This window comes from Homarus americanus, unplaced genomic scaffold, assembly GCF_018991925.1.
Source record: "Homarus americanus isolate GMGI-L3 unplaced genomic scaffold, GMGI_Hamer_2.0 scaffold39155, whole genome shotgun sequence".
Lineage (NCBI taxonomy): Eukaryota > Metazoa > Arthropoda > Malacostraca > Decapoda > Nephropidae > Homarus > Homarus americanus.
In genome coordinates, this window is record NW_024737042.1 from 14941651 (window position 1) to 14968671 (window position 27021).

The window sequence follows — 27021 nt, forward strand, 5'->3', positions numbered from 1 at the left end:
TTTTCAGAAACGGAACCACAACTTAAAACGAGGACTTACTGTAGTTAGTGTGTGATTGTGGAAGAGGAGTGTTGGTGATGATGGTGGTAGTGAATGTTGGTGGTGATGAATGTTAGTGGTGATGATGAGTGTTGGTGGTGAATGTTAGTGGTGGTGATGAGTGTTGGCGGTGAATGTTAGTGGTGATGAGTGTTGGAGGTGGTGAGTGTTGGTGGTGATGGTAGTGGTAGTGGTGGTAGTGAGTGTTGGTGGTGATGATGAGTGTTGGTGGTGATTGTTTGTGGTAATGGGGAGTGTTGACCGTGAGTGTTGGTAGGGAGTTTTGGTAGTAGTTGGTGGTGGTGGGGAGTTTTGGTGGTGATGATGAGTGTTGGTGGTGATAATGAGTGTTGGTGGTGAGTTATGGTGTTAAGCCATTCCGACATTGCGTCATCATATCTTGGAATATTGCGAGTTATAGCATATTACTTTTTCATAGCAATGACAGTGCAGGAAAACCATTCGGGGAGCAACCATTGTAAAACTGATCTTTAGCTATTATATAGTGGTAAATGGTGTTAATTTTCTCACATTGTAAAACTGATCAAGCTTCACTATGCATATATTTTACAAAGAACTGTTAGAGGATACTAATAAGCTATTGATTAAAGTTATATGCCTCAAAGCAAAGCATCAATTCATATTCCTTTTGAAATAACTGCTTTAAAGGCTTTTGAAGAATTATTGTTGAACTAACTATTGGAATCTTGAACTGATCCACAGAAACTAATGTACAGTAAGCCAAATCTTAAATGTTGCATCAGGCATAAGAGTAATTTTTCTACCTAACCAGAGGATCAAATAGTTGAGCATTATGTTGGATACTTCTTGCTTTTTCATTTCATCTGCATATGGTGTCTGAAGCAGCCAATTTCAATATTACTTATGTAATATCTAATTTTAATGACCTTTAACATGCATATAAGTAACAAGACCTGATCTATATGGTGATCATGCCAATGGTCAAGTGAACATACACGCTAACTGGTATATATCTAAAGGCCCCCACAGACAGTCGAGCATGACTGACAATCATTGGCATTGCGCAATCATTGGTTATGGTCACACACCTATAAGGAGATTGCACAATCTTCAGTCAGTGTGTGGCATGGCTAGACAACACGAGTGCTGAGGCTGCATGCATAGCTATTATCCTTGCTCTGGAAATATAAGAGCCAAAGAAATAAGAAGGAAATTGTGGATGAATAAGTGGCATAAGAAAAGACCCAAGTTTTCTTGTGAAACCCTTCTATAGGAGGTGGTAATATCATCCCCTGCAGACTATTACAACTTCCTGCATATGGACCATGAAACTTTCATTAATTTGTTGGAAATAATTATGCCTTCGATAAAGAAGAACACACTGATGAGAGATACAATTTCAGTCTTTTGAGGACTTGAATTTCTCCACAGAGTCTTGGATATAAAATTATGGACACGTGTACTGCCATCACATCTATGCTGAATGACAGTATGCATTGAGTTCAATTTCTTTGATCTTTTCCACTAACTTGTTACAGCATTCAACTTTCACAACTCTGTTCTTGTAAATATCAAATTTATCTTTCCACAATGATGGAAAGCCTCTATATAGTTCAATGAACTCACCAAAATTCTTGTGTACCACGTACACTTGCCATGACTGCTAGTACTGTACAAGACTGACCACGATTGTTCAACCACTGCCACACACCACCTGACATTTGCGCAAGCCTTCAATCATACCCACACATGATGGAAATGAATGCACAATCACAAAGATTGTCAGTCTGTGGGGCCTTTAAGCTCAACTACCAACATTTATTTTTCTAATAAATAACATCTCCATCATTTATTCAATTCTCTAGAAGTGAATTGTGGAAGACACATGTTATAGAATGAGGATTCGTTGAAATCGGATAGAGGCTGCCACTTTACCCAGTCACTGGCCTGGAGTGCTGCTGCCTCTGTAGCTTCACCCCAAAAGTGAGGATCCTGCCAATGGAATATAATAGAAATTTACCTAACATGAAATATATTATGAAGCATTGCTAGGGTTGCCTCAAAATTTAAACAAAAATAAATTCCCTGACTGAATTCTGACATATTCCTGACTATTTAAAGGAGACTAAATAAGTTGGATTTGATGTTTTGTATGAATTTGTACATTGGTTGCCACTCTGGTGAAGCCATGTGTTATGTGGTAGGGGAGGTTTGTTTTGTTATCAAACATTTTATTTAAAATCAGAGGTACTATAGAGTTTCATATGACCCCGGTCACACTTTCAGCTTAGCTGGAGGAAATCCAAATGTACAAGAGTTCACCAGCTCTCAGAAAATGAGCTGGAGGTTGGAGGAAACCCCTGTTTGATTGGAGGATGGAGGAAAAATGCATAAGTGTGATAGCCCATTAAGGCTCAGCTAAATGAGAATTTGGTTTAATAGGCTTAGTCATTAGTACAACAATTAATTGAACACACTTCTATTTGTGGAATGGGGCTAATCACGCTTTGTCACTGGTTGAGTGGCCAGCCAGAAAATTGCACTTATAGATTCATTTTCTATACTTTGAGGTGAAATCAGTGGTAAGCTAACCCAGCCAGTCTAGACAGTGAGCCAAATTAGTGGCACTTGTTTTCTGGGTGTGGTCCATATCACCTGTATACCTGTACTTGTGCTGTCTATAGCATTCTTTCGTCACTCAGAAAGAATTATGGATTCTAAACATGTGTGAGGCCATTAAAATGTCTCAAAACAAATGCAAAAGTGAAAGTGCTGAGTGCAGTACCTGTAATGCCAAAAGAAAACCAATTGCTTGGTATTAAAGAAAAGGAGGAAATTCTCCAAATACTTGATGAGGGTCAGGTAGCAAGTAAACTCCATGACTAGTATGATGTAGTAACCACAACAATTTATGACAAAGAGCAATACTGTTGTATTTTGTTTTCATATAAAAATTAAAGAGAAAATAAGGAAAACTGAGCTATCTGGGTGCTTACTAATCTGACTGGGAGAGCGTGGTTGAGTGGATGACTGACATGTTTACATTGTTTATCTATCTATCACGAAGATTGTAATTACAGCAGTTGGTGACCATTTAGAGAACACATACTACAAATTAATTAAACCACCCTTAATGAAGAAATATTGAAATGAAAAAAACATATGAAAAATAAAGGAGAGGAAAGAATGTCATGTGCTGTACTATCTAGCGACCCGTATTGTAGTGGTCAGCATGCTCACCTCACAAGCGAGTAGATCTGGGTTCGATTCAGTGCAGGGTGAAACTATGAGCAAGTCTCTTTATGCTATTTTCCTCTGTCTACCCAACAGCAATTGGGGACCTGGATATTAATCGATTTGCAGATCATGTTTCGGGGTAATGGTTAGCCAGTGCAGTTGACATTGGGTCATTCAAATTGTTAACTTAGGGGGGTGGTGTTGTGTTGTGTTGGCAATAGCTTCTACACCTTAAACAAATTCACACCTAGGTGGTCTTACAGCTGGCCATCCTTGAAAATGAATAGCAACCATTATTAAATGCTTTATGAAAACAAGAGCATGAGCCAAAAATTAGTTGAAAGTAGGTATTATAACTATAGCACTGAGAGGAACTCTATAAATACAAGATTTGAGATGGAAAAATTATTTTGGGAATATTCAAGACAATATACTGTATTACATTTACATAGATGACACAAAATGCCTGATACTGAAACTCAACCATTAAACTTGAATCATATACACTATATATACTCATTCATATAATGCCTAGAAAGTACAGTACACTGGTATTCGTACCCGTAAACTTTTAAGAAAACAATCTGTTCCTCAGTTCATAGAACACAAAATATGTTAGATATTCAAGTGGCATTATCAACCAAAATTTCCTTGTTGTTATTCTTAACATTCTATCTAACCAAACAGATAATAATACAGAAGAGCTAAAATTAACTCACCACAACAAGAAGGTAATTTTGAGTAGAGCTCCTGCAAACACCCATAATTCCTTTGGATGATACATCAGTGTCCCCTCCCATCATGACAGGGGATCCTCTGCTCTTGAAGTGGTCAACCAGGGTGAGTATATGATCAGACAATTCTTTACCACTATTTACATGGATTATTTTGCAGGGTACATCATACAGGGTGTCTACAACATGACAAACCTGTAAAAAAATTTAGGGTCAATAAATAATAAAATCACCATCTAATCCTTATTTGTCTGATTAATGATATTCTTTTCACTAAAGTCTTTTTCATGTTCAACCCCTTCACTACAGGGACACCACATTTAACATTTAAATTAAGCTAATGCTAGACAATTTTATTCAGCTCAAAGGAGACCCCATGCAGGTTAGCCGGAAACATGAATAAATAAATGCACAAATTGTCCTATCATTCATTCATTCTTAATACAGTACAGTAAAAAAAAAAAAAATCCTCCTATGATACAGTATAGTCTGCATTTATGCAGATTTTGTTTACGCGTTTGATCATTTACGCGGTGCCTTGCCAGAATGTAAATGCTTGAATTATGCGGTAAATTTGGTCATTTACGTGGAAAGCGGCACGGGCAGGGTGCGCACAAGGTCGTCCAGTCATCAAAACATTACCGAGTTCTTCACCCGCCACAGCCAGCCCAAGTCAGTGATAGTGAGGATATGGACTTTGAGGGGTTTGACAAAGAGGCCCTGCAAGCCTCTGTGGTGGATAGTGATACAATTGATACAGGTGGGGGCCAATAATCTGCCCTCTGCCTTGGAACCTGTGGGAGACCCAGGTGATACTTCCAATCAGGGGTGAAGGAAACACACTGATGTCAAGTTCGTAAGTTCTATTTCTGGGACAAACACACAAAAGGAGTTAAGACAGGGGGAACAGCGTCCTGCCTTGGAATCTCTCCCGGTATCTCTCTCTGCACATGCGCGTACAGCGCGCATGTGCCCAAAGCCTGAACTAACACAGTGACAAAAGGGAGTATGATTATAAAACATATAATACAGAGACCTGAATCAATAATGGTAAATAGTACAGTTACATATTACAGCCATATTCGTCTCATATATCTACAGAACCGACCCCCCATCCCCATGTGCCCAGCCATCTTTTCTACTAACGTAAGTGTTAAAAACCTAATATTATTGATATTTCTCTTAAATATTAATTGTGTGCGCACACCATCATAAAATTAAGGTGTTATTTTTACTACAACGTACATACTGTGTCGGAAAAAGTGGAGTCTGGGAGTTGGCCCAGTCTCTATTTCAATTAATCCCATATGTTGTTATTTTGTTTACATGTTTCTCGTTTTACGCGGACCTCCACGGGTTCAATTGACCGCGTAAATGCAGTCTATACTGTATTTCCTCTCTACAACATTTACCCATTGCTGCAAACAAACCAATGTCATTCATCTGTAGACACCATATTTCCCACTCATTCATTGTACACAACTGCTTACAGAACATTACCCCCCCTTATTTCTAATGCATCTTTTTATTACCTCCTTGCCTTCCCATCTCCCTCATACTATCCACCTCCAACTCACACACAGTAAAATCTCACCATATTGGACACTTGATATATCAGATGCTGTACTGCATAGGTACAGGGTATTACTGTAGCACAGTACGTATATACTATATTTAAACACTAGAGTAGTAACAATACTGTGCAGGTTTAACATGTACAGTCAACCCTCACTTTACGCGGTCCCACATTCCACGTTTACGCGGTACCCTGCCGGAACCCAGGATGCTCACATTCCGCGGTGCGTGTACCCCTTTACGCAGAGAGTGTCCGGCTCGACGCTATTTTTAGATTCGCCCCACCTGCCTGCTCCCGCCTCCGCCTGGGCAAGCCGGGCGGTAAGGTTGCGCAGTGCATGTCTCTGTTGCGTTATCAGTGACGTCATATGATGTATCGGACTGTGATTGGCCATGCATCCCTACCTCCCTCCGCTGCTAGCTGTAATTGGTTTAAAGTAATATGACGTGTCCATCCGGGGAGGGATGGAGGGAGGAAAGACGACGCTTGACCTAGCCGTGGCAGTTTCATCCCTCCAGGCCACACCGTGTAATCGTGCATCCATTGTTCTGTAAAATGGCTTCCGCCGGACCACCGCCCCCAGAGAGAAACCTTTCCTTGCCTGGACCCAGCCGCCTTAAGCCCAAGAAGACACGACATTCCTTAAGCTACGAGGTGAAGTACAAGATCATCCAAGAGTTAGAGAAAGAAACAAGACAGGTTGATTTGGCGCGCCAGCATGGTGTGAACGAATCTACGATCCGGACGATAAAGAAGGATGCAGCCAAAATAAAGGAGCACATGAAGATCACAAAGTCTACAGGTGCTTCTATGATCAAGTATTTCCACAACCAGGTGCTTCTCAAGACGGAAAAATTACTTGTGAGCTACTTGGTGTGTCAGGTGCGACGGAACATGGCGGTCGACACGCGCTCTGTTAAGGACTACGCACGTGAACTGTACATTGCAGTGGCACGAAAGATGGGAATTACAGAGCCCAAACCCTTTAATGCTTCCTCTTGGTGGTTACAGAGGTTTAAGATGCAGAACAAGATCACCAATATAAACATTGGTGGTGAAGAAGCTAGTGCCGACTGTGCTGCGGCTCGGGAATTTCCTCCGTTTTTACGTGAGATTATGGAGGAAGGACAGTACACCGACGACCAGGTGTTTAACATGGACGAATCTGGTCCTTTTTGGAAAAAGCTACCTTCCAAGACCTTCGTTGTGAAGAATGCCAGCAAGATTCGGGGCCGGAAGTTGCAGAAGGAGCGCATCACCGTCCTGTTTACCACCAATGCCTCCGGTATCTGTAAGCTCAAGTTATCGGTGATCCACACAGCCCGCAAGCCGCACGCCTACAAGAGCATGGACATGACCAAGCTAAATGTCCACTGGCTGACCGCACATAAGGCGTGGATGTTCTCTGCACTGTCCCTCTCCTGGTTTGATGACTGTTTCGTTCCCGATGTGAAGAAATTCTGTGAGCAACAGAATGTGCCATTCAAGATTTTGTTGCTGCTGGACAACGCACCAGGACACTCGCCCCTACTGTTAGATCGTCACCCCAACGTAAAAGTGGTCTTCTTTCCTCCCAACACTACGTCTATATTACAGCTCATGGACCAAGAGTTAATCTGTAATGCAAACGCTGCATTCTCAACAAAAAAATTCCAGCTCCTGAACGACTACACCAACACCAGGAAAGAGTTGCGTAACCTGAGTGACACCACCACCGATAGCAAGAGCGAAGACGACGAGGATCAACAGTTGGTAGAGCAAAAAATACTTTTCAAACAATTCTGGAGAATATTCAACATCAAGAAAGCTGTGGACTTCTTGGTGGAGGCATGGGATCAGCTGTCTGTAGCAACTGTTCGTCACGCATGGAGACATGTGTTGCAAGGCATTCCGGGTGTTCGGCAGAGTCAATCTGTGACTGGTGAGGTTCAGACTGTTGCAGTAGCAGTGGACCTTGCCAGAGAAGCTGCGCAGTGTGTTACAGCTGCAGGCTTCTCCGAGACCACCAACGACGACATCCTGGAGGTGATAAGGGATCCTGATGTGACTACCGACGAGATGGTAGATGATGATGACGTCAGTGAAGAGGCAAGTGGTGCGTCATCCCAAGAAGAACACCGCTTATCCCATAGTAATGTTAGGGGTGCCATCGAGTGTATCGAGAAAGTCAAGCTCCTCCTTTCCGATGACCCTGACGCAAACAGGTATGAAATCTTCACTACCCAGCTGTTGCAGACTATGGAGCCCTACTTCAAGGTTTATCCCGACAACATAAACACCAGCCGTCAGAAAAGCATAACAGAGTTCTTCGCCCGCAACCCACCACAGCCAGCCCAAGCCAGTGATAGTGACAGAGGTAGAGACAGTGAAGATGACTTTGAGGGATTTGTCAGGGAGGCCCTGACAAGTGTGGATGAGTGATGGTGACTCACCTGAGGGCCAGTAGCCTGCCCTCTGCCTCGGAAGCAGCCTCCATCCCCGTATGCCGACCCATCTCTTCTACTAACGTAAGTGTTCAACCTAACTTTTAGTTTTCCTAACCTAACCTTTATTTTTCCTAACTTAACCTTTATTTTTCCTGACCTAACCTCTTCTATATTAATTGTTTGTGCATACCATCATAAAGTTAAGATAAAATTTTTACTACAACATAGTTGTGTATCGTCAAAAAGTGGAGTTTGGGGGTCGGCCCGGTCTCTATTTCAATTAATCCCATATGTTATGTTGTTCACTTTACGCGTTTCTCACTTTCCGCGGTACCCTGTGGGTTATATTAACCGCGTAAAGTGAGGGTTGACTGTAGTATCCAATTATCTCTGGACTGTAACTAAGTCGGTTTTCAAGCTTTTTTTTTTCTTTTCTTTTTTTTTCAGAAAGAAAAAACAAAAAAACATAAGGCCTCTTGTAAAAGAAAATAAAAACGAGAAAACATGAAATTCAATAAATCTTATTAGTGTACAGTACTACAATATAAGGTAAATAAAAGGATATTTTTACAGTAAACATAATATTGGTTAGGCATGATATAAATAGAAAAAAAATACATGTCCTCCTTACAACAGGTTGGTATCAAGGGAGCTTGGAAGAGTCAAGTAAGCGTGGCGCGTGTTTAACTCAGTGGGGTGAGGTTGGTAATAGAAAGTACTGTAAAAACACTGACTGACAGGTAGTATGAGGTACAGGACACTTGCTTTATTATGTTATTGATATTTACACTATTTTTAATAATTATTACTGCCTCCAGTAATTAATCACAATCTTGTTGATGGTTTGGGGATTAGGGGGGCAGAGACACGTGAAGTCGAGTGGTGAGATCCCTACATAGCAAAAGCTGAGAAGCTACTGTGAGGCTTGCATGTGTGAGGGAATGAAAGATAAATCTTCTTGATGACAGTATTCAGGATTAGGTCTGGGGTTCAGACCTGATCCTGAATAATGTCATCAAGAAGATTATTCCTAATCCCCACCCTACCTCAACTCAGGTCATGTGATCTGATTCCTTTGTTCTATGTCTTTCTCCCTTGCTTTGTTCTGTTACCAACTCTAAGGTTTTGTCTTTTATTTCTCCAAAGTGGGTTTTTACTTCACTTACCAGTGTAACCATTACACTTTCAGAATATCACCTACATACAATGGTCATTCAGTAAATAAGGAGACAAATGAATATAACTGCAGAAGTAATGATTTATTATTAATGATCACATACCTACACCATTTTACCACAATCTCCCTCTACAGCTATGCACTTATCCCATCTTTCTACGAATTCTCTTATTTCTGTGGCAATTTTTTTGGGGCTGACTCGGTATCCAATTTTGGATTTCTTTCTTCTCCTCTTCATTATTTGAAAAATGCTCTCCACTAAAAGCTGTTTTGAGTGGACCAAACATGTGGTAGTCTGATGGTGCAAAATCTGGAATGTATGCAGGGTGCAGCAAAATCCCCCAAAATTTCTGCCACAATGCTTGTTCAATCATTCTTGAATTGTTCAACCCACTTGTAAATGTTTGTTTGACTGATGCAATTGCTTCCGAATTGAATTGACATTCTGCGATGAATTTCGCTTGGCTCTATCTCTTTTGAATTTAAAAAACGAATTCAAGTGGAGCGCTCATCGTTAATGCAACACTTAAGACTAATCGAATGAACTGACTAAACAAACAGATGAAGATGTAGTTGATGCATGTCTAAACATAAAGCATGCTTGCTGTGCTTGCCCCTTCCCTTTGCTGTCTACAGCAAAAAGTCTTGTTACTTATTGAATGGCCTTGTATTATCAGCTCGCCTAGCAATGTAAAGTAAGTGTTATACAGTGGTCCCTCGGTTAACGAACACAATTCAGTCCACAGAGTCATTCGTTAACCGAATCTATTATTTCAATGGGATATTGGGTAATTGGTTCCAACTCACAGAAAAAGTACATACAAAGTACCGTATACCGGTAATAGAATTAACAAAACATTAAATATAAACTAAATACAGTACTGCACTGTACAGTATACTGTACAATAATAAATAAAAAACAATAGAATACTGTATTTTAACTTACTTTGAGGTGTGTATGTCGTATTCCCGGCAGCTTTATTTACATATCAAACAGCTGATTATAGAGGCAGTCGATGATGACTTGTGCATTGGTTCTAATGCCTTCTTCGTATTTCATAATAATTTCTGCACTGTATATTATCAATATGTTAGCTAAATTTCAGAATGACCAATAATATTAATGTAAAAATGCAAAAAAATATTCAAGAGACCAACTTTCTTGATATTTACTCCACTGGAAACGAATGTATACAGAGAACCAATTACTGTATTGGCGGACTAACCGATCAGCTGATGCACACAACAAAAAGTGTTTGTCTTAAGGATTTTGTTAGCCCTTAGGCCCCGGGTGATGTTCCAGAACGCGAGCCTATTCCCGCCACTGTTTAAATGCCCAGCGTGGGTTATCAGGTTCCAGTCTGACTATTTGCCTCTCACACCACACACTCGGCCACAGGGAAGCTTCCTGAAAATAATTACCTACTTTTGTTTGTTTCATTTTCATTGTTTGTCAATTTTATCATGTTGTATCAAAGAAATATTGATAAAAGTTGTGTAGTTGTATTATAGGGTCATATTACAGGTTGTACCTCTCTAGTCCGACATTCTGTGGTCCGGAACGATTTTAGTTTCCCATGGAAAAAATTAATTTGAATCTGGTACTTTCGATGTTTGGCTAAATTTTGCCTTATTCACCCTACTTTTTTGGCGAATTACTACCTGTAATAAAGCAACATCCTAATAAACCAACGAAAATAACACAAATAAAATTAAATAAAAACTAAAAACAACACAGAAAAGTTCTTATGTTCTACAGCTTCAGCTAGTGTTGAGCATACGTCATCCGAGTAAAAACACACACAACAACATTGGCTGTCCTTATGTTTTCAACTTTACCACCACTGGTGGGTAAAATTTTTATTTAAATTCAGAAACATTAATTAAAACATATGTGAACAGTAAATAAGTGTTGCTTTCATATTCTTAGGTATAGTAATGACGATATGTTTTCACATATGCTCACGTACATACGTGAGCTCACTTTTTTTTTCCATTAATGGTTAGCTACTTATATTGTTCCATTTATTAACATTATATAACATTACTTAAAACAACCATATTAAATTTTTACATTAATTTTACAACAGCTACAACCAGGGACTTATTTCTTCAGTTTTATATGTAGATCCAGTCAGTCACTGGTTTTGTAATCAACGAAAACAATCCCATCTCGTTTCCTCGTGTGTTTTAATATTCTACATATTATTAATGAATTGTATTGTTCATTTTGCACACATAAAAATTAATTAAATAAAAAAGACATTCAGTAATAAACAATAATGAATCTTTTGTACATAAGAGAAATGACAGTTTACACGATTTGTGCACGTCTGAACGTTGGCAGGCCGCTCAAACCCGTCGAAATTCGAGTTTCCACCGTCAAAATTTTAAATTGGGTAGTGTTTTTTTTTTGTGTCCAAATAAAAAACGTCGAATTAAAAACTCCCAAAATTTGAGAACCTACTGTACAACATTTAACCCTTCAATATACAGTCAACCCTCACTTTACGCGGTCCCACATTCCGCGTTTCCACGTTTACGCGGTGCCCTGCCGGAACCCAGGATGCTCACATTCCGCGGTGCGTGTACCCCTTTACGCGGAGAGCGGCTGGCGAGCCGCGCCATTTTTGGATCCAAACCTCCCGCCATCCGCCATGTTGTGTAAGCTGCGCGAACATGGTGCGCACGAGGTCGCCCAGTCATCAAAACATTACCAGTTCTTCACCCGCCACCCACCACAGCCGGCCCAAGTCAGTGATAGTGATAATTATGGTGAGGATATGGACTTATATGGACTTTGGGGAGTTTGACAAAGAGGCCCTGCAAGCCTCTGTGGTGGATAGTGATACAATTGATACAAGTGACACAGGTGAGGGCCAATAATCTGCCCTCTGCCTCGGAACCAACCGCCCATCCCCGTGTGCCCAGCCATTTTTTCTACTAATGTAAGTGTTAAAAAACCTAATATTATTGATATTTCTCTTAATTATTAATTGTGTGTGCATACCATCATAAAGTTAAGATAATATTTTTACTACAACATAGTTGTGTGTCGTCAAAAAGTGGAGTTTGGGGATCGGCCCGGACTCCATTTCAATTAATCCCATATGTTATGTTATTCACTTTACGCGTTTCTCACTTTACGCGGGACCCTCCGGGTTACATTAACCGCGTAAAGTGAGGGTTAACTGTATCTTCAAAGAGACCATGAAGCAGTGAAAGTGGTGCTAGTGGTTCCAAGCGTAAGCACAAGTCACTATCTATTCAGGAAAAGGGTGAATTTCTATTGTCCAGAAATTTCCATGGTCCGGAACCGGTCAGGTCCCGAGGTTGCCGGACTAGAGAGGTACAACCTGTACTGTAAAACAATGCTATGATTATGTTATAAATGTTTTTATTTGTGGAACTATTATTATTATTTTATACATTACTTGTTCTACCAAATACAAAGACAGCCAGGCAGACTGGCAACCGACTGGTGAATGATGCCAAGCACTTTTTTATGAGCAATTATGCAAATAAAATATTCTAAATGAATTATTTATTATAGCAAATAAGTATTAAGATCAGCTTGGAAGACGCTGCATCATGGAAGACACACCCTGATTTTGGAAATGTAATTCTAGGAAAAAACTTTATATACTTACTAATCGACACCAGTGAAACCGTTGCTTGATATACAGCCCTTTCGGCACAAGTACACACACCTCTTTGAATATCATCACTTAGAACTGATTATCAGTCGTCATTTTCATCAATTTAAAAAAAAATCTGTATAAGAACATAAGAACATAAGAATGGAGGAAACTGCAGCGGGCCTATTGGCCCATACTGGGCAGTCCCGTTTACACCCAACCCCTATTGCTCATATGAGCATCCAACCTATGTTTGAAGCAATTCAGCGTATTCGAGTTAATGATGATATTTGGTAACTTGTTCCATTCATCCACTACTCTGTTTCCAAACCAGTGTTTACCTATTTCACGCCTAAATCTAAATTTGTCTAATTTAAAACCATTGTTACGAGTTCGCTCCTGGTTGGATAATTTGAGTACCTTTGTAATGTCCCCTTTGTTTAGCCCTGTCTTCCACTTATACACCTCTATCAGGTCGCCCCTCGCTCTACGTCTCTCGAGGGAGTGCAAATTAAGATGCTTTAACCTGTCTCTATACTCAAGGTTCCTAATGCCCGGGATTAGTCTTGTCATTCTCCTCTGAATTCTTTCCAAGGATTCTATATCCATTCTGTAATACGGTGACCAGAACTGAACTGCGTAATCCAGGTGTGGTCTCACAAGAGCAAGATACAGTTTTAGGATGACCTCGCTAGTCTTGTAACTAACACTCCTTTGTATGAACCCAAGTACTTTATTAGCCTTGTTACGAGCAAAAACACATTGTTTACTTGGCTTAAGGTTCCTACTTATCATTACTCCTAAATCTCTCTCGCAGTCGGATTTCTCTATGGCATCGTTGTTCATCTGGTATCTGGTTTCCCTGTTTACATCTCCTATACTGAGTACTTTACATTTGTCGACGTTGAATTTCATCTGCCATTTTTCAGACCATTCGAAAAATTTGTTTAGATCTTCCTGTAGTTTTGCCGAGTCCTCGTCAGATTTGATAACACGTCCTATTTTAGTGTCATCAGCAAATTTACTTATGTTGCTGTCTATGCCGATATCTATGTCGTTTATGTATATAATAAACAATAATGGTCCAAGTACTGAGCCTTGGGGAACTCCACTTGTGACGTTGCTCCAATGGGACTTAGTGCCGTTAATGCTCACTCGCTGTTTCCTGTCCTGTAACCACGCCCTAATCCATTTAAGGATGTCACCTTTGATGCCATGAGCTTCTACCTTTCTAATTAGTCTTTCGTGGGGGACTCTGTCGAAGGCTTTGCTAAAGTCGAGATATACCACATCATAATTGTGCCCTCGTCCACTGATTCGAAAACTGATGAAAAGAATGTTAATAGATTAGTTAGGCAAGAACGTCCGCTTGTGAAGCCATGCTGGGAATCATTGATCAATCGGTGCTTCTCCAGGTGATTTCGAATAGAGTTTGAAATGATTGCTTCCAGTAATTTGCCTACTATTGATGTTAGACTGATTGGGCGGTAGTTAGAGGATAGTGATCTATCCCCCTTCTTGAAAATCGGTATTACATTCGCTATCCTCCAGGATTCTGGTACTACACCTGTTTTTAAGGACATGTTAAACAACTTTGCTAAGGGCATACTAAGCTCTTCCTTACATTCCTTTAATACTCTGGCAAATATCTCATCGGGACCAGGTGACTTATTAGGCTTTAGTTTGTCTATTTGCTTACTAACATCGTTACTAGTCACTACTATCTCACTTAATTTGTTTTCTTCACTATCTCTGAATAGAGTCGGTGCCTCGGGTATCATGTTTAGATTTTCGGTGGTGAAAACTGTTGAAAAATATTTATTCAAATTATTGCTCATTTCTCCGTCGTTATCAGTGAGCTCGCCGGAGTCTGACCGTATTGGTCCAATCTTTTCTCGTGTTTTAGTTTGATACATTTGGTAGAATCCTTTGGGGTTTGTCTTCGCCTCCCTTGCTATCCTTACCTCATTATTCCTCTTTGCTTTCCTTATCTCGGTTTTAACTCTACTCGCCAATACCCTATAATAGTCCCGGAGGTGAATTTCGCCACGATTTATCCTTCTACCTATAGCCTTCCTTTGGCCAATGATGTTCTTTAAATAATTATTTATCCATTTAGGGTCATTGTTGTCTGATCTGAGTTTTTTGTATGGTATGTTCTGCCTTTGTGCATTAAGTAACTCACTATTTAAATTATCGTGGAACTCGGCAATCTCAGATCTCGTTATCAGGTCTGTGTCATCTGTCAGGTTCACGGCCAAGCGCGACACCCCCTCTCTCAGCTGCCTCTTTAAACTGTCAAAGTTTGCCCTTCTGAAATCTGGTACTTTAGTGGAATTTTCCTTACGTCTGCCCTGAAAATCTAACTGGAATCGAATTTCTTTGTGATCGCTGTTTGCAAGTTCGTTCCCTACCTCGACATTGCTAATGAGGTTTTCTCTGTTCGTCAGAACTAAATCCAGTATATTATTACCCCGTGTGGGTTCGGTTATATGTTGACTTAGGAAACAGTCCTGGATCGTCTCGAGAAAATCCTCTGATTCTGAGTTACCCGTAAGGACAGTCCAATCTATTTGGCCAAGGTTAAAGTCGCCTACTATACAGACTTTGTTGTGTATGGAAGCCCTGCGCATTTCATCCCAGATAAGTCGCTCATTGACGCTATCAAGATTGGGGGGTCTATATATTACCCCTGTGATTAATTTTTCCCGACCGTCGCTTAATTCTATCCAAATTGTTTCTGTATTCCTCTCAGTTTTTATTTCCTTATTTATTTCACACTTCAGATTATCCCTAACATAGATTGCTACTCCGCCTCCTTTCCTGGTCTGCCTATCGGTATGGAACAGTTTGTAACCCGCAATTTGGTATTCGACTGGTAATTCACGTGTGTCTAGGTTGATCCATGTTTCAGTGAATGCAATTATATCGATTTCTTCGGTACATACCAAGGCCTTAATATCATCCATTTTGTTTCTCATACTTCTACTGTTCGCGTAGTATACATTTAAGTTAGTCGTGTTCTGAGTCCTTCCCTTACCGCGTTTAGTTTTAAACTCCCTGTCTAATTTAGTTTTGTCATCATTCCTAACACTATTTCCCTGTAATCTTTCGCCTTGTTTACCCGCTCCCACTGCAGTCTCCTCCACCCCCGTGCTCCCATGTTCTCTTAGCAGTTTAAAGACTTCGATATCTTTTGAACTGCCCCCTCTAGAGCCCCAGCCAGGGTTGCTACTCCATCCCTAGACAGGTGCACCCCATCCCTAGCATAAAGGTCCCTTCTGCCATAGAAGTTGTCCCAGTTGTCAATGAATGGGACTGATATTGACTTGCAATATCTGTCAAGACGGTCGTTAACACCAACCGCCCTTGACAACCATTCACTGCCAACTCTCCTTCTAGGCAGGACACCGCATATGATAGGGATCCCTCCCTTAGTCCTAATACGATCTATGGCTGCCTTGAACTTATCAAGAAGTTCCTCGCTCCTACACCGGCCAATATCATTGCCTCCTGCACTGAGGCAGATAATGGGTTTGTTCCCATTACCAGACAAGATATTGTCCATCCTGTCAACTATATCCCCCACCCCAGCTCCTGGCAAACACACCCTCATCCTATTTTTGTTTTTACCACAAAAGGCCCTGTCCATGTACCTTACCTGTGAGTCACCAACAATTAAAGTTTTTATACCTTCCTTGTCATCCCTGCCCCTGACTGTACTAACGTCCAATTCGTCTATCAAGGGACTGAACGGGTTGGTACACTTAGCTGTTGTTGTCGTTGTTGTCGTATCCTTTGAGTGCTTCTTGACCACCAGCTTGGTCCTCCCACTACTCACGACTTTCCACTCGTTTGATTTTTCGTCAGACACTGGCTTTACTCGTCCAGCCTCTCCTTTTAACTTCGCCAGCTCTTTCCTTAATTTCAGGTTCTCCAACGTGGCCCTCTCAATTTCTAACTTGGCCCTCGCCAATTCTTCAGTGGACCACTCCAGTTTGGTCAACAAACTCTCATACCCAAGACCGCACATATCACTGGCCATATCTGATAATTATCCCTCTGGAGCTAACCCTGCCATGACCTTTCCCCTAGTGAGGTCAGAACACATCTTTAATACCGGTACAGCACTCATTTTATACACCTGGTCACCTGCGAGTCTAGCGGGCTGTAGTGTTTACATTCTTTCTCTTATATTTATCGGTATGATGACGGAAAATATTTTCCAACAGTAGAAGGTAAGCAATTGTAAACAAGTATATCAAAGTCTAAATAAAACAAAAAATCTTTATTTAAAAAAAAAAGTACAGTCATGCTTCGGTTAACGTCCAACCGAACAACGTCCGATCGCATATACGTCCGTCAGATAATTATGTATGTGTTAAAGGAATATGCTTCCTTCCTTAGGCTTTTTTTAAGCATTTGCCTCCAGGTGTAATGTTAACCAACATCTATTGAGGATAAAATCTTTCACCTACAAATTGACAATAACACATTTGCTGTAATCAGACATATCTAGTTGCCTCAACAATTGCAACGTTGCAATTGGGGTTGCAATTTCAAATTCTGTGTCATTACTAAGAAATAGCGAAGGACTCAGGCGTCCTGATGTGAGAGAAAACGGACTCGTATGATGGGGGACCAAATAAAAAAAGCATAGCTACATGTTTTGTGGACTACAGTATTAAGCGTACCCTTTTCATCACTTTGTAATAAACCTAGCCATGTCTGTGTGTGTTTATGATATTTACCATAACATTATATATATATATTTAGTGGGTCTAAATGGTCGTAAAATGGGAAACTTGGGGTTGGGTCTTGGGTGCCTGGAACCAATTAGAATAAATCCCATAGGTTCTGTACTTTCGTTGTTGCGTTTTTCATTATCACGCACTTGGCGGGGTCCCAATTAGGCGCGATAACCAAGGGATGATTGTACTGTACTGTATATACTTGTGACACAGTTGCTTCTGGTGTTATGGTACAGGGGTACCAAGTGACAGCACTAGGATCCCGCTTCCTCTATCAAGGAATAAACAATTAAAATTTAAATTGGAAAAAAAAAAAAACATTCAAATACAGTAGTACCCCGATTTACGCGGTCAATTAAACCCATGAGGTACCGCGGAAAGTGAAAACCGCGTAAAGTGAACAACAGAACATATGGGATTAATTCCAATAGAGACTGGCCCGACCCCCAAACTCCACTTTTTCCGACACAATACCTATGTTGTAGTAAAAATAACATCTTAATTTTATGATGGTATGCTCACACAATTAATATTTAAGAGAAATACAGTTGCCAGGTTAATGTCCATTCAAATAATGGACTCAACTCCCCCTCCCCCCCCACTCACCCACCTCACTGGCTCCTACCTCTCTGAGAAATGTTTGGGTGAAAACACTAGATTTTAACGTATAGTAATAAATAATATTTCAGACTAAAGTTAGGATAATATAATTGACATTTCTGGATTCCTTTTGAATGTAAACTTCATATATTTTGCACAAAAGATAAAATATTTGCTTTGTGTAAACCAAATTATTACATTAGACCTAAAATTTGTATGTCTAATGCAAAATCCATGATGTGTTTATTCAAAATGATCATCATATTGTAAGAATTCCAGCAATGTAAATTATATTCTGGCCGAGTAATTTGTATGAATTTTATGAGCTAAAACAAATATCTTCAGTTAATAAAAAATAAATAAATTTTCTTCACGACACTATCTGTCAATCAAAATACAGTGGGGTATGCTATAACGAACGGATCCTACTACGAATATTCCTATAACGAACGGTTTTACCTATAAAATTGAGAATGCTATAACGAACGCAACTCCTACAACGAACGCGGATGAATACCGGACTATTTCGCCTGGCGCATGAATATTGTTGTACCGCGACCCACAACAAGAGCGTCAGGCGCCATCTTTGTCTCATTGTGTAGCCAGTGCACCACTGTTATTGTTGAAATTTCGTCTTTTGATGTGGAAATAGAGTTATTTGTATAAATATTTTGTTATACAAGTGTACAATTGTGACAATGAATCGTTCAAAGCGAGTGAGAAAGCTCATAACTCTTGAAACTAAGAAAGAAATCATAAAGAAACGTGAGGATGGAACAAGCATTGCGAAACTTAGTGTTGAGTATGGGATGGCTAAATCGACTATATGTACGATTTTAAAGAATAAAGAGGAGTTGAAAACAGTGCAAGTGGCTAAGGGAATCTCTAGACTTTGCAAAGCAAGGTGTAATGTTATTGAGGAGATGGAAAATTTACTCCTAGTGTGGATAAAGGAGAAAGAAATGGCAGGTGATAGCATTAGTGAAGCTATAATTTGTGAGAAGGCCAGACAATTGTTTGAGGACCTTAAAGCCAAGACTCCCAGTGCAAGTGATAGTGATGTGCCAGTGTTTATGGGTACCAAGGGGTGGTTTACTGGTTTCAGAAGGAGAAACAAAATACATAGTGTTGTGAGACATGGTGATGCTGCTAGTGCCGATAAGGAAGCAGCTAAGGAACACCATGACATTTTCTTGAATATTATTAAAGAGGGAGGCTTTGTTTCTCAGCAAGTATTTAACTGTGATGAAACTGGACTTTTTTGGAAAAAAATGCCTCGCCGTACATACATTACCAAAGAGGAAACTTCTGTCCCTGGCCATAAGCCAATGAAAGACAGGCTTACCCTCCTTCTTTGTGCTAATGCTTCTGGTGACTGCAAAATAAAGCCACTCCTTGTGTACCATGCAGAAAACCCCAGAGCTTTAAAAAACACTAGGAAGACCCGCCTTGGTGTTATGTGGCGGTCAAACCCAAAGGCTTGGGTGACCAGGAATTTATTCTCTGAGTGGGTGATTGAGGTGTTTGGACCCAGTGTTCGGGAATACCTCAGGGAGAATAATCTTCCACTAAAAGCTTTGTTGGCTTTGAAGAGTCAGAAGAAGAGGCTGTTGTTCATGAAATTGTGGCTCTGGGCAATTCCATGGGCCTGGAAGTGGATGATGATGATGTTGAGGAGTTGGTGGAAGAGCACAGTAAGGAACTGTCCACTGAGGAGCTGCTTGAGCTTCACAAAGAGGAAAATGAGACACTGAAGCGGAGCTTAACTTCTGAGGAGTCAGGGGAGGAGGAGGACAAGGAGGAAAGCCGCATCATTCCAGCCAAAGATCTCAAGGATGCGTTCTTTTGCTGGAGCAAACTGTCCAAGCTTGCTGAGGATTATCATCCTGATGTTGGTTCTGTGCAAAAGGCCATCAGTGTGTTCAATGACAATGTTATGAACTACTTTTGGAAGGTCCAGAAATCAAGGTTGAAGCAGCCAACCCTGGATACCTTCTTTACAAAGATAACAAAAGAACATACAGACAAAGTGCCTGTGAGACAGTAACCAAAGAGGGCTAGGAAGGATGACTCCTCTCCTTCCACCTCTTCTCAATAATTCTCTCCTCCCCCCTCCTCCTCTGCCTCCTGTCCTGCATGCTGAACAACACTAAGGTAAGATAAAGTACCGTATTTTTTACATTTTCCACAGAATTTTTTCAGTGTTAAGTGGTTGTATTTGGGGGCCTGGAACGGATTAATCCTATAACGAACGAATGCTATAACGAACGAGGTTCTGGAACCAATTACGTTCGTTATAGCATACCCCACTGTACCCCACCACGCCAGCTGGGTCGGTCGGTCCCAACCCTCCCCCCCCACCCGCCACCTTCCCTCCCTACCAGAGAAATGTTTGGTAGAAAACAGTATATTTACATTTTTAGTAATAAATAATACCTCAGACTAAAGTTAGGAAAATATAATTGACAGTCACGTATGCATCGCGTATTCTTATAGATTGTGCTGCCAGGTGTATGTTATCTAGTGAATTTAGTCAATATTGTACAGTAGCAATGGACCTAAGTGCAAACCTGTATTGTACATGTACTAAATGATTACGGTATAAAATTATTATGTCTATTGCAAATATAGCTTGTTTATACAGGTATTCAAATAAATTACTATCTTACAAGAATCCCAGCAATGTTAATTATATTCTCCTAGGTCATTTCACTGGCATTTTAAAATGAGAGAAGCTTAGTAGGACTGTTAAATAAACACACAGAGACCTTCGGCCCAAGCTGTCAAACATATGACCTCAACCCCCCCCCTCCCACCCCTCGCTGACTGGCTGGCTCCGTCCCTCCCTCCCTCCCTAATCTGCTCAGCCGGGGGTTTATTTAGGCTTACAGTTTTTATCTTATATAATATCTCAGACTAAAGTTACGAGATTATAATTTGCATTGCTGGAATCCTTGCAAGACAGCCAATAATTGAATATAAACGTCATATATTTTGCTCAAGAGATAAAAATTGTTGTACATTAGTGTACAGTACTGCAGTACATTTATAATATAAATTTTTTCAACAACATTTTTGGGTAGATTTACATAAATTTCTTCATTTATTTTCATCCATCTACATGCACACACCATACTAAAAGAAACGTAAAAGAAATAAATGACCTGAGTGCAAAGCTGGAGTGCACATGTACTAATTTGATTACGGTACTAAAATTGTTATGTCTAGTGCAAATTATAGCATGTTTATATTCAAATTAATCAGTATCTTACAAGAATCCCAACAATGTTAATTATATTCACCCAGGTCATGTCACTGGCTTTTTATAAGAGAAGCTTAGTCACTTAAGAACTGATAAATATACAGGTACTCGTGTTAGACCTTGGGCCGGTGCCAACCGTCAAACGTACTACCTCCCGTCCCCCCACGCCCCCTCACTCGCTCCCTCCCTCTCCCCCAATTGCCCAGGTTTGCTGGAATCCTTGTAAAACAGTGAATAATTTTATTATAAACGTCATGTATTTTGCACAAGAGATAAACATTTATCACCTGTATCACATTACAGTAGTGATTTAAGAGTAAAAGTGTATATGTACGTATATAGTATTCCACATACACGTAAGTATAAATACAAAGTTTATGTGATGATTGGACAACATCCATTTCGGTTAACGTCACGTTTCCAAGAACGTATCTAGGACATTAACCGGCGCATGACTGTAAAAGTAAAAAAAATTGGTAAAAATTGGTCAAATTAAAATTTTTGGTAAGCAAACAATAAAAATCACAAAAAACTGTAAATCTCTAAATATCATGTCCAGTACAACAGTCAAAAGCATTTTATTCATCTTCAAATCCTGGTTTATTAGGATGATGCTTTATTACAGGTAGTAATTCGCCCAAAAAGTTGGATAAATAAGGCAAAATTTAGCCAAACATCGAAAGTACCAGACTCAAATAAATTTTCTCCATAGGAAGTTGTATTTAAATTTGGAAGATTTTAATTTCGTGAGGTTTTTACAGTCTAAATGGGTGTCCAAATATGAGAGCCTACTGTAAATAGGTGTCCAAATATGAGAGCCTACATATGAAGAAACAAACATTCCTGCGCTTTGAGACCAGCAGACAATCATTAGCAATTCCTCAATAGATGGCGCTGCCGCACCACTGCCATTAGTAAACAAACCACACGGCAGCAAGGGTTTATTTTTAATTTTTTCACAGTATATCAATAATATTAGTTAAATCAATAGTTTTATAGTACTGTATAGAGAATACTTGTAATTGTTAAAGTACTGTAATGAGGTAACAGTCTTTGTAAGGGGCTGATTTCAGTTGACCCTAAGAAAAACTAGCGTCCTGGAAGACGCATGGTAATTTTCAAGGTGTATTTTTGTCATAAAAAGTGCGTCTTTCAAGCCAAAAAATACGGTACATTATTGGCCACTTCGGACACAAAGGCGAGCTAAAAATAGCTGCTAAGTGCTGAGGGTCCACGAGCATCAGCTGTCAAACCAACACTGTCACGTTATCTCTCCCCCTCCTCCCTCCCTCTGCGCAGCCAGAGAAGTTTCTCGAGGGTCAATATATAGTTTTTCTAACTTATTGTTTTATCATTTTAAAAGGTTAAAAATTATTTTTGGAAAATTTGATTTTTCTCGATTTAACCCCGGGTGTGGGGTACTGCCACCAGCACCCTAAACCGGGGCTTCGGGGTTAATCAAAGTTTTGTTCATTAATCAAACTGAAAATCCTTATGGGAGCTAATTCGGTAAACAAAATTTCGTTAACCGAAATTTCATTAATCGAACCGTTCGTTAATCGAGGGACCACTGTATATATTTATTACTGTATTATTTATTTTAATATTACTGTTTGTACATAAAAAAAAAGTTTGCACAGTACAGTATTTACAAATACAGTACAGTGGTCCCTCGGTTAACGAACACAATTCGTTCCAGAAGGTCGTTCGTTAACCGAAACCATTGTTTCAATGGGATTTTGGGTAATTGGTTCCAGCTCACCGAAAATTACATACAAACTAAAAATAAATACAGTAAAATACAATTACTTTGAGGTGTGCATGTAGAAGGCTCCTGGTTGATGATGATGATGGGAATTAGAAGTGGGGGTGGAGGAGAAGAGAAGGCAGTGGGGTGGAAGAGAAGTCACCCCATGCTTCATGCTGCCATTTCACCCAAAAAATTTTAAGTTCACTTGGTTTAATTCAAGATTATTTTCTTTAAATCAACACTGCACTGCACTATATATTGTCAAAATGTAAAATAATTTTCAGAATGACCAATAATTGTACTGTAAAATCGTAAAAATAGTTTATGTTCAAGAGTCTCAAGCAAGATGCTTCCTCCACTGAGCAGACACAAACTGACGCCATTCTGGGTGAGTCAAGTGGCTGTTTGGCGTGCTAAAAACTAGTTCCCTGTACTTCAATTATGTTAAATAATTGTTAAAATGACTAAAAATTTTAATATAAGACTTGGAAAATTATTGAATAGTACAACCTTCTTGATATTTACTCAAATGGTAACGAATTTAAGCCCTAAAACCGATTACTGTATTGGCGGACTAATACTCCAGCTGGTGAGCAAGCGAAAACATATTGACACGATTTCGTTAATCGAGTTGAAGATTCTTATGGAAGGTAATTCGTTAACTGAAATTTTGTTAACCGAGGGACCACTATACAGTAAAAGCCCAAAAATCCGGATGCCAGAAATCCGGACCACCCGAGAATCTGGACTTTTGGAAAACTAATTATTATTATTATTATTATTATTTCTTTTTTTTTTAGCGGGCTTTTGTGTGTACAGTCAACCCTCACTTTACGCGGTTAATGTAACCCACAGGGTACCGCGGAAAGTGAGAAACGCGTAAAGTGAATAACATAACATATGGGATTAAATGAAATAGAGACCAGCTGACCCCCAAACTCCACTTTTTCCAACACAATACCTATGTTCTAGTAAAAATAACATCTTAATTTTATGATGGTACATGCAAACAATTAATACTTAAGAGAAATAGAGAAATACAGTCGCCAAGTTAATGTCCATTCAAATAATGGACACGACTCCCTCCCCCTCTTCTCACACTACACTGCTGGCTCTTCCCTCTGAGAAATTTTGGGGGGAAAACCAGGTATAGTAATAAATAATACCTCAAACTAAAGTTAGGATAATATAATTGACATTGCTGGATTCCTTGTAAGACCAGGAATATTTTGAATATAAATGTCATATATTTTTCACAAAAGATAACATACTTACTCAGATTAAACATTTTATCTAAAAATTTGATGTCTAATGCAAAATATATGATGTTTATATTCAAAATGATCACCAAATTGTAAGAATTCCAGCAATGGAAATTATATTCTGGCCGGGTAATTTGTATGAATTTTATGAGCTAAAACAAATATCTTCAGTTAATAAAAAAAAAAAAAATATTCTTCACGACACTATCTGTCAATCAAAGTTCCCCACTTTGCCTTCCCCCCTCTTCCAACCGCGTGGTCAGTCCCAACCCTCCCCCCCACCCCCCACCAATCCTCCCTTCAAGAGAAAGGTTGGGTGTAAAAAATAAATTTTAACATTTTGTATTAAATAATACCTCAGATTAAAGTTAGGATAATATAATTGACATTGTTGGATTCCTTGTAAGACCAGGAATATTTTGAATATAAACGTCATACATTTTGCACAAAAGATAACATACTTACTCAGAGTGAACATTTTATCTAAAAATTTTATGTCTAATGCAAAATATATGATGTTTATATTCAAAATGATCATCAAATTGTAAGAATTCCAGCAATGTAAATTATATTCTGGCCGGGTAATTTGTATGAATTTTATGAGCTAAAATAAAAATCTTCAGTTAAAAAAAAAAAAAATATTCTTCACACGGTAACAGATGGTCGGTCGCCGGTCCCTCCCTCCCTCCCTCCCCCCACCAACGTCCCTACTAGATAAATGTGTGGGAATACCAGACTGTTTACCTTTTTAGTAATAAATAATAAATCAGACTAAAGTTAGGATAATATAATTGACATTGCTGGATTCCTTGTAAGACCAGGAATATTTTGAATATAAATATAATATATTTTGCACAAAAGATAACATATTTACTCAAGAGTAAACATTATATCTAAAATTTGTATGTCTAATGCAAAATCTATGATGTTTATACTGTATTCAAAATGATCATCAAATTGTAAGAATTCCAGCAATGTAAATTATATTCTGGCCGGATAATTTGTATGAATTTTATGAGCTAAATAAAAAAATTATACTTCACTGTGTAAAGGGGTACACCCACCGCGGAATGTGAGCATCCTGGGTTCTGGCAGGGCACCGCGTAAACGTGGAAACGCGGAATGTGGGACCGCGTAAAGTGAGGGTTGACTGTATGTGCGCATGCGTGAGCGCCACAGCGGCAACAAGCGACCACGTGGTCGCCACTTTAAAACGAGCAATCAAACTGTGACAACATACCGTATATACAGTACTCATCTATAACCCCCCCTCGTTTATCGGTCGACCCTGATTTTTTGACCAAGAAATCGTTAATTTATGATATTCCTCGTTTATAGTTCGACACACGTTTTTGAGGGTAAGGGAACAACAAAACCTTCAGTAAAAACGCTCTACGTCCTATAAACTGAAACACGAGTGCCGAAGGCAAATTGTTTACCATTCATTATTACGACACTTTACACTGAAACGCGTGTAGTTTCAACAAAAATATTGTAGATTTCCATTCAAGTATTTATTCAAGTCAATTAGGAGGGAATATTATTGCAATACAACAGTTGTTTAACTAAACCATTCGAAAAGCGATTACAGTAACATCTTTTGAACGAAAGCGAAAGTCATTGTTTTCGTCACGATTTTATCCCACTTTCCACTTTAATACGTACGTAATTTCAGCAAAAATATTACATTTCCGTGAATGTATTATATCAAGCACAGTATGAATAGAATATCATTGTAATATAACAGAATTTTAACTGAAAACTATTAAAAAAATGAGTAACATCTCAAGAACATCAGAAGCTTAGGTAAAGTCTTTTGTTTTTGTCATGTATTTTATCCTATTTTACATTGAAATACATCACGTTTCAGCAAAACTACTATTTATTTCCGAGAATATATTCATTCAGGCGCAGTTTAGGTAAAATATACGTGTGATGTAATAGTTTTTTAACTGAAAACGATTCGAAAAACACGTACCCTCTAGCCCTGTTCAAGGAGAGACTGGGAGAAGCAGTTTGGTGCTGCAGACGATGACAAAGAAAATGATTTTGATGGATTTTAATGAAAATATTCAGAAATATGGTATCGTAGTATTTATTCAAGTCAATTAGGATAGAATATTATTGTAATACAGTACAACAGTTTTTTAACTAAACCATTCGAAAAGCGATTACGGTAACATCTTTTGAACGAAAGAAAGCGAAAGTCATTGTTTTTGTCACGATTTGATCCCACTTTCCACTGTAATACGTACGTCATTTTAGCAAAAATATTACATTTCGTTGAAGGCATTATATCAAGCACAGTATGAATAGAATACCATTGTAATATAACAATATTTTGAGTCCTACTCTTTCCATTTACAGATTACTGTACAAGCCCATAATAATGGCTCCTAAAGTAGATAAACTTCGTTGTGTGAAGAGAAAGAAGAACACGTTGAAATTGAGTGACAAACTTGAAATAATTAAGAAACTAGTACGTGGTGTGAGCAATACTGTTCTAATGGAAACATACGACATTGGAAAGTCTATAATTTATGATATAAAAAAGGCAAAGAATAAAATTCTAGAATTCACAGCTTTT

The 27021-nt window shown here is 39.2% G+C and overlaps 1 protein-coding gene across 1 annotated transcript in view; it reads right to left on the reverse strand.

Moving 5' to 3' along the window:
* Positions 1-230: 230 nt before the first annotated feature.
* LOC121872743 (ufm1-specific protease 1-like) overlaps positions 231-27021 on the reverse strand; it is a 37114-nt gene continuing 10323 nt past the window's right edge. Inside the window, exons 3-4 of the mRNA XM_042375786.1 lie at positions 3978-4187; positions 231-2013 (exon numbers count right to left, since the gene is read on the reverse strand). Of these exons, the coding sequence (XP_042231720.1) occupies positions 1867-2013; positions 3978-4187 (357 nt within the window). The 3' untranslated portion in view covers positions 231-1866. The remainder of the gene's footprint in view (positions 2014-3977; positions 4188-27021) is intronic.